Genomic DNA, 9,016 nt, shown 5'->3' on the forward strand with positions numbered 1-9,016 from the left:
TGGATTTCCGAAATAGACACTATCCGTCTCAGCCTCACCTCGACCACTCTCTCCCAAATTTTCATAGAGTGACTCAATAACTTAATCCCCCTATAGTTATTGCAACTCTGGATGTCACCCTTATTCTTATAGAGAGGGATCATGGTACTCCACCTCCAAGCCTCGGGCATCTTTGCCATCTTGAAGATTTCATTAAACAATCCAGTCAACCACCTTACACCAGTCTCTCCAACGAACTTCCAAAACTCCATCGGTATCTCGTCCGGCCCCGTCGCCCTACCCCTTTTCATCCTGCGAACAGCCTCTCTAACCTCTTCTACCTTAAAACGTCTATAATAGCTAAAATCTCGACACTCCTCTGAGTGCTCCAGTTCCCCTAACACAATAGCTCTATCCCCTTCGTCATTTAAGAGCCTATGAAAGTACGACTGCCATCTATTCTTAATGTGGCCGTCCTCCACCAACACTCTACCGTCCTTCCCCTTAATGCACCTCACCTAATCGAGGTCACGACCCTTCCTCTCCCTAGCCTTAGCGAGTCTAAACAACTTTTTCTCCCCTCCTTTCCCCTGTAACCCTGCATACAAGCTCTCAAAAGCGGCCGTCTTAGCTGCCGTGACTGCTGACTTAGCCTCCTTCCTAGCTAGCTTGTACTCTTTCCTATTTACCCGCTTCTCTTCTTCGTCTTTACTCTCAACCAATTTAGCATACGCTCCTTTCTTGGTCCGCACTTTCTTCTCCACCTCTTCATTCCACCAACAATCCCCCCGATGATGCCCGGCCCGGCCCCTAGAAACACCCAACACCTCACTTGCATTCTCCCTGATGCACCTAGCCGCCCTATCCCACATACTATCCACGTCCCCCCTACACTTCCACACCCCCATTCCCGCCAACTTCTCCCCTATCTCCCACGCATTCACTGGCGTCAAGCCGTCCCACTTAATTCTAGGTCTACCCTCCTTACTCCTCTTCTTTCTATTCTTTTTTATACCCAAATCCATAACCAAGAGCCTATGCTGGGTCGAAAGATTCTCACTCAGGATGATCTTACAGTCCTTACACAACGCCCTATCCCCTTTTCTAAGCAACAAAAAGTCAATCTGGGTCCTGGCTATCGCGCTTCGAAAGGTGATCAGGTGATCGTCCTTCTTCAGGAAGCCCGAGTTCACCACCACCAGCCCAAAGGACCTCGCAAACTCCAATAGAGTAGCCCCCTCTTCATTTCTTTCCCCAAAACCAAAACCACCATGCACATCACCAAAGCTTTCCGGTAACGCCCCGATGTGCCCGTTGAAATCCCCTGCTACAACAATCTTCTCCGAGCTAGGCACGCCTCTCACCACCTCCTCCAAAGCCTCCCAAAACCGCATCTTCTCCTCCCCCTCCGATCCCACTTGCGGCGCATAGGCACTACACACGTTCAGGGTAAACCCCCGAATGACCAACTTAATAGTCATCAACCTATCGTTGATCCTCTTCACCTCTACAACCTGACCTCTAAGCTCTTCATCTACTAAGATGCCAACTCCATTCCTACGCCTCTCGCTCCCAGAGAACCACAGCTTGTAACCATCCACCTCCCTAGCCTTAGACCCTACCCACTTGGTCTCTTGAACACACGCAATATTGATCCTCCTCTTCCTAAGAATCTTCACAAGCTCTATGGACTTACCCTGAAAGGTTCCTATATTCCAAGACCCAACCCTCAACCTACCATCACTATCCACACGCCCTCCACTACCCCCCTCCCCTCCGCGACCAAACCATGGCCTCCCTCCCACTCCCGCCCTTTCCTCATCCCCCGCCCCCACCACGGCCCCACGCCCCAACCCCCTCGGACATGACCCTATCCAACCGTTACCGCCCACAGCCACAACCACACGAAAGTATAAGAAAATATAAAGATATAAACGATGGTAGTAGCAAAGCAGCAGCAAGAAATACAAGGCTCACACAAATTCAAAGGAATAATCCAGGAACAAAACTAAACTCAACTAGAGAGCAAACACCATTGGACTCAACACCCACAGCCCCAAAAATAGATTCCCAAGCCGATAACCCAGTCCAAAGCAGTGCAAGAAATGACCACAGCAACAGCAACAACAGACAACAGACAATATCAACAAATCCAACGCAAGTCAAGGTACAGGGGCTACTACTAGCATAATACGAAGAATGAAATAACAAAGGTTAGAAGTCACCGGGTTACGCTTGTAAGCCAAGCCGAAAACCAAAGCCCAGCGTTGACTGGGTTCCGGGGGATTCCGGTGCTGAGATGGAGTTGCGGCTGCTGGAGACCGAGGGAACTGGTCGTCGTTTGGGTGCTGCGGTTGCTGGAGACCGAGGGAACTGGTCGTCGTTTGGGTGCTGCGGTTGCTGGTGGCCGAGCGGCGGGTGCAGGCGGAGCTGCGGCTGGAGACCGAGCTTCAGCTGTTGGAGACCGAATCGGCGGCTGGAGACCGAGCGGCGGCTGGCTGGAGACCGAGGTGGGGAGAGGGGGGCTGTTGTATCCCGCCGGCGCCGGAGGGGGGTGGTATGGACGGAGAGGGGGGGTATGAACGGAGGGGGGCAGAGCGGATTGGAACCGGAGGTCGGTGAAAGAGGGCAGCCGGGAGCGGCAACGGGGGTCGGCGCCGGGGACCGGAGGTCGAGTCGGATCGGCACTGAAGGTCGGCGACGGCGACGGGCCGAGACGAGAGAGAGAGAGAGAGGGTAGGGAGAGAGAGTGAGAGCCATTAGTGGAGAGAGAGAGAGAGGGTAGTGGAGAGAGGGGGTCGGCGCCGGGAACCGGAGGTCGGGACGGGTCGGCACCGAAGGTCGGTGGCGGCGACGGGGGCCGGGGACCGGGACGAGAGAGAGAGAGAGGGAAGGGAGAGAGAGAGAGAGCCGTTAGTGGAGAGAGAGAGAGGTGAACTTAACCTCCCTTCCCCCACACCAAAACCCAAAAATGCTGAAACAACAAAAACAACACAATAAACCCCGTGTATTCCCACAAAGTGGCATCTCGGGAGAGTAGAGTATCTAATGACTTTAACCCTACCTCAGAGGTAGAGAAGGCTTTCTGATAGACCCTCAACCTTAAAGAAAGAGTAGTCAGTTACAATGAAATTCCAAAAAAGAGAACTGATCAAATAGAACTCACTCAACAAAGCAAAATGAAAGGGCAGCACAAAACCACTAAAATACAAAAGTACATTTCCAAGAAAAATAGTGTTGAGTTGTTGAAAGTAAACACAAATGAACAGTAAAAGAAAAACTACTTTTGTTCCCTAATAACACTCCTTCCCCTTCCCCAACCCCATATCCCAAAACTTGCAGAAACAACAACAACATACCCAAGCACAATAGTCCCTACAAGAAACACAAGTAAAGAAAAACAGTGAAAATCTATTGTATGATATAGTACCCAAAAAGGCTCAACATGATGGATCCTAATAGCATGTGTGTTCAAGTTTCCTTTCATGGTTGAATGTCAAAAAGAATGTTCTTTTGTTTAGCAACATTCTTATAAGGATAATGCTTTCCCTGTGCCTTATCAACAATTGATAAGGAAGAATAAGCTATGACTTACATATAGTAACTTTTTGTTTATGGCTTTACTGGCAGAAAAATAGTTATTCAATCTTTTTTCCTATTGAGCTACATAGCTTATTGCTTAGAGTGGGATGAACTAAAGACTAGTTTAACGACTTCCAGTCACTCTTTCATATTCCTGATCCCACAGACAAGTTCATTGGTGCAAAAAGCAGAATACTCAACAGAATTCATCTATTTCAAGTACAATATTAAAGAAGAAAATGGAAATAAGAATGATATAGTATGTACTGTCCTCCCAGGTTGTTTTCTTCAAGCTAGAGCCTCTTAATTACTCTTTTTTCATAACTATTTCTGTGAAGCAGGACCATAAATTATTCAAGATGGTCCATAAATTATAGAAAGCAGGTAATTAAGTTTAAAATAAGAAATGATTGTAAGAAGTTTCAGAATAGCAAATATATGTGGGCAGAAAACAGTCTCAAAGATATACAGAGTAGTCTAAAGCTAAGTTGCGGGACTCTTCAAATCCGATGCCGCACCCGTGTCGGATTCTTAAAAAATACACTAGTTTTAGTGAATTCGACACGCTCACATTAATATATTTGAAGAGTCCGAGCAACATAGGGCTAAAGAAAGGAGTGTCAAGAGAGAAGGCAACCAAAAAATCTTGAGTGCATTTACGCAAAACCCCTGTGATTACAGCAGTCTAAGGGATAATGGATAATTAGATAACTACAAATGGAAAGAGAAAAAAATGAACTGGAGTATTGTTTGATGAAGATCTAAAAGCCCTGAATTTGAAAAACATTTCGGACTATTTACACCAAATAGGAAGCCAAAGTACCCGATCAGTTTTAACTATGTGGAGTGTGCGAGATGGTCATGGGAATACGACTTATCTTCTATCTTTATAATATATATGTTGTAGAATAATGGTTGCCAACTTGAACCAAAAGAAACTCCTTTATGTGATGTACCCACTCTACATGCTTATATAATTGCTAATAGTAGTTTATCTGCAAGTGAACTTATTTACACTTGACTGTCATCCTAGAATTTATAAATTATAATAAAGTTCAACTCTCGGTTTGCATGCTACGCCATCACTACCATGATAGACTCAAATCTTTCTAAGCACAACAATAGAGTGACTCTACTTATATCTACTACATTACACCATCACAACTATGAGAGACAAAAATGTTTGAATAAACGAGGAACTGTTACCTATTACATGAAACATGATCCATTCCTAAGCAAAATTAGATCTTTAAAGGTTATAGGAAAGGAAAAATAAAAAAGAAAGTGTCTTGATGTGTACCATAATCCATTAATCAAAGTTGAAACTAACAAACGCAAGAAAGCATAGAAAGCAATAAACAGAGAAATAGAGAAACAGAGAAACAAACATGCACACCAGTAAGTGGAACTTCCTAAGTCAGAATATCCAATTCAAGCAACAAGCAGAGAAAGCAGCATGTACACCAGTAAACAAAGTTTAGGCTAAAAAGATAACTATAAAATAAAAGACAAAAGGTGGAACACCAATAAATCTCAAAAAGCTCAAGCCTGAGCTAGTACTAACTAGCTAATCTATATTCTCTCAATCTTCCTCATCGCTTGTTTCATTTCCATCATTATCCTATTCTTCCTCATCCGTTGTTTCATTTTCATAGTCCCATTCGTTCTCCCAGAATAATTCATTTCCCTTGTCTATTTCTTCCGCTGTATTTGCGATGTCAATGATCTCATCATCAGAAACTTCTTCTAATATGCGTTGAGGATGTTCAAGATTATTTTCCAACTCATCATCCACTATTTGATCAACAACTATAACTTCGTTCTGGTATGCCAAATCTGACACATTCTCAATCTCAATTCTCCCCACAGGCTTAGTCATTATAACCACCCACCAATTTGCTTTATCTCTACGCAATGGATATGTAGCATAATATACCTGCCTAGCATTTTGTGCAATGATAAAGGAATCATGACGATTATATTGCCTCTTGTGTTTAACTTCAATTATATAATGTTGTTGATTCACCCTAGTATCTCTATATGATAGATCAAACCACTTGTATAGAAATAAAATTATCTTCTTTTTTGGCCAACCAGGGTACCTGACTTCTAATATATCTTGTATGACACTAAAATATTCAACGATTTGACCATTACCGTCAACATCACCTTCAACACACACGCCACTGTTATTAGTTTTATTATACTTAGAAACTTTCTTGGTTTGAAACTTGAAACCATTCACACAATATTTATCCGTTGTCCGAATTTGAGTTACAGGACCAAATATAATATCTCTCACCAATGGCAAATGTTCGAGGTACTATGTTCATCCAAAACCTACATATCGTTAAATCAAAATACAAATTTTATTAAATGACCTATATATAATTTTAGTAAATGCACATATGATATATCATACTTACGCATTCTTTCAGCCAATCGGAAAATCTCATATATATGGCATCATTACCCTATTTCCTAATAAATAAATTCTCAAGTATACCATCAATAATATTTTTTTATTAGTGAAGTGTCCTAAACAAATTAATATAATTCGATAACATCATTAACACTTACTCAAGATATGGCTAAATCTCTGGACAATTGAGCAAAACATGTGTCTCAATAGATTTTCTTTCCATCTTAGTGATGGCTACAGTAGCTTTTAGATCCTCTACCCGAATTGTTAAAAATCGATATAGGTGAAAACATAGGATCACTATCACCTTCATCATTACGATTGGACCTATTTCTCTTGCATGACACTTCATCCCCAAAGTAGTAAGAACAAAAATAAGAAGTTTCTTTTGCAAGATAAGCTTCACAAATCGATCCTTCTATCTTTCCCCTTTGCTTAGTAGTTTGTTTGCACTCACCAATTTTCCTGTATAATTCTATCTTACGTAGATAAAAGTAATTATTTTAAGCAAATGATGGCATTAATTTTAAAAAATTTACCTCTCTCCTGGATACATCCACCTCATTTGAACTGGGCCTCCAAGATGTGCCTCTTCTATGAGGTGAATTAGAATATGCTCCATCACATCAGAAAAGCCACATGGAAAGATCTTCTCCAACTTAGTAGTAATGACAGGAATATTCTGCTCCATTCTGTCCAAGCTACTCTCCAATAACTTTCCCGAACATAAATCTCTAAAGAACAAACTTATCTCTGTGATTGGTTTCCATATCCTCTCAAGAAAGTGGCTGAATGCGATAGGAATCAAGGTTTCCATAAAAACATGACAATTATGGCTTTTCATACCAATCAACTTTCCTTCTTCCATATCCGCTCATTTTCCTAAATTTGAAGCATAGCCCTCGGGCATTCTCAAATTCTTAACCCACTCACATATTTCTCATTTCTCATCTATTGTAAATGAAAAATTGGCCTTGGGCTTAAACAATTTACCATTTTCTTTTTCCTTTAACCACAATTCCTTTCTCTTACAATACTCTTTTATATCCATCCTAGATTTTGAATTATCTTTTGTCTTGCCCTTAACATCCATGATTGTGTTGAATAAATTATCAAAATAATTTTTTTCAATGTGCATCGGATCAAGATTATGTCTTAGTTTATTGTCCCCCCAATAGGGCAACTCCTAAAATATTCTTTGTTTGGTCCAATTATGTTCAACACCATATCCAGGAAGTCTAGTAGGTGGACCATCTGTAACTTTAGGCAAATTACAAACTCTCTCCCAAATCTGATGTCCTGACAGTAATGGAGGTGGCGGATCATTCTCAATCTTATTCTTTTTGGAACGCATTTTTCATCCTTCTAAACTTGTGGTCTATTGGTAAGAACTGGCGGTGACAATCAAATTAAGAATTTTTTTGACCATAATTTAAAGTGAATGCTTTGCTATTTTCTATGCAATATGGGCAAGCTAACTTTCCAGTAGTCATCCAACCAGACAACATCCCATATGTAGGAAAATCGCTAATAGTTCACATTAAATGGACATGCATAACAAAATTCTACTTAGTTGATATATCATATGTCACTACACCTTCATACCATAATTGTAGTAATTCATCTATCAATGGCTAGAGATATACATCGATCAAACTTCTTGGATTGCGGGGACCTGGAATAATACAACTTAGAAATATGTAGGGACTTGTCATGCACATTTTAGGCGAAAGATTATATGGAGTAATAAATATAGGCCAACAAGAATAAGGTGTGCCCAAATTAGAGAATGGTGTGAAACCATCTGCACACAACCCCAATATAATATTTCTTGGTTCACTAGTAAAATCAGGATAAGTTCTATTGAAGTGCATCCAAGCTTCTCCATCTGATGGATGAGATAAAACACCTGGTGGCCTTTTATTTTCATGGTGCCATTTTATGTGTGAGGCAAAACTCATCAAAGCATACAACCTCTTTAGCCTAGGTAAAAGAGGTAAATAGTGCATCGCCTTAATAGAAACCATATTTCCACCTGGAGTCCGCTTATAACGAACATGTCCACAAAACTTACAATTTTCAAATTCAGCATCATTCTTATAAAACAACATACAACCATTTATACAACAATGGATTTTATTATATGACAATCCCAACTTGGAAACCAATTTCTTTGCTTGATAAAAATTCTGAGGTATGTTCAACTCTGGATTTACTAGTTCACCCAAAAGACCAACCATAGAGTCTATAGCAGCTTGAAAAACATTCCAATCAGATTTGATACTCAATAATCTAACTGTAACAGATAAAGTAGAATGCTTACTCCCTTCACATAGTGGGTGACTAGCCTTTTCTAATTGTTGATAGAAACCTCTTACTTCTTCATTGGGATCTTCTTCTAAATTCTATTTGGGTTCCATCCTATTCCCAATACCGAAAGCATCATTGACTATTTCATGAATCCTATTCTGTTTTTGTACTCTTATAACGCCCTAAGAACCTATCTCAAGGTGTCACATGGTGCTCAAGGCGACACGTGGCCTCAAGCTAACCCTCTAAGCTTGTCATTACTTTCAGAACTCATTATAGCATAAATCATGCTAAGATAAAGAGGAATAACCATGTCATGAACATACTGAAACATGAAGTAATACTTCCCTGTACAAACAAAATACTAAAATCTCTGTACACGCTGGTACACTAGTCTGACAAAGCCTTTACTACATAGGACTGAGGAGTCATTGGGACAGATCCCCAACTAACTCGTACTGAACTGAAAGTAAACAACCATCTATTAACAAGACAAAATTAGAGACACAGGTCCTCGAACCATGAGGACTCACCAACCACAGAAATGAAGATAAAGGTACTCAAAGATCACTGTCGCTGCTGAGACTGAGCACCTGAACCTATATCATGAGGAAATATAGAGTACAAAGAGTATGAGAGTCAGTACTTGGGAATGTACTGAGTATGTAGGGGTGGATGCAACATTTTAAATAATATCATAAATGTATAAGAAAATCATGCATT

At 41.0% G+C, this 9,016-nt stretch overlaps 1 protein-coding gene across 1 annotated transcript in view; it reads right to left on the reverse strand.

Annotated features, from left to right (window-relative positions):
- LOC107872501 overlaps nucleotides 1-6,851 on the reverse strand; it is a 12,752-nt gene extending 5,901 nt beyond the window's left edge. The window contains exon 1 of the mRNA XM_047412172.1: nucleotides 6,523-6,851. Within this exon, the coding sequence (XP_047268128.1) occupies nucleotides 6,523-6,851 (329 nt within the window). The remainder of the gene's footprint in view (nucleotides 1-6,522) is intronic.
- Between the last annotated feature and the right edge of the window lie 2,165 nt (nucleotides 6,852-9,016).

This window comes from Capsicum annuum, chromosome 5 (genome assembly GCF_002878395.1).
Source record: "Capsicum annuum cultivar UCD-10X-F1 chromosome 5, UCD10Xv1.1, whole genome shotgun sequence".
In the NCBI taxonomy this organism is placed as follows: Eukaryota; Viridiplantae; Streptophyta; class Magnoliopsida; order Solanales; family Solanaceae; genus Capsicum; species Capsicum annuum.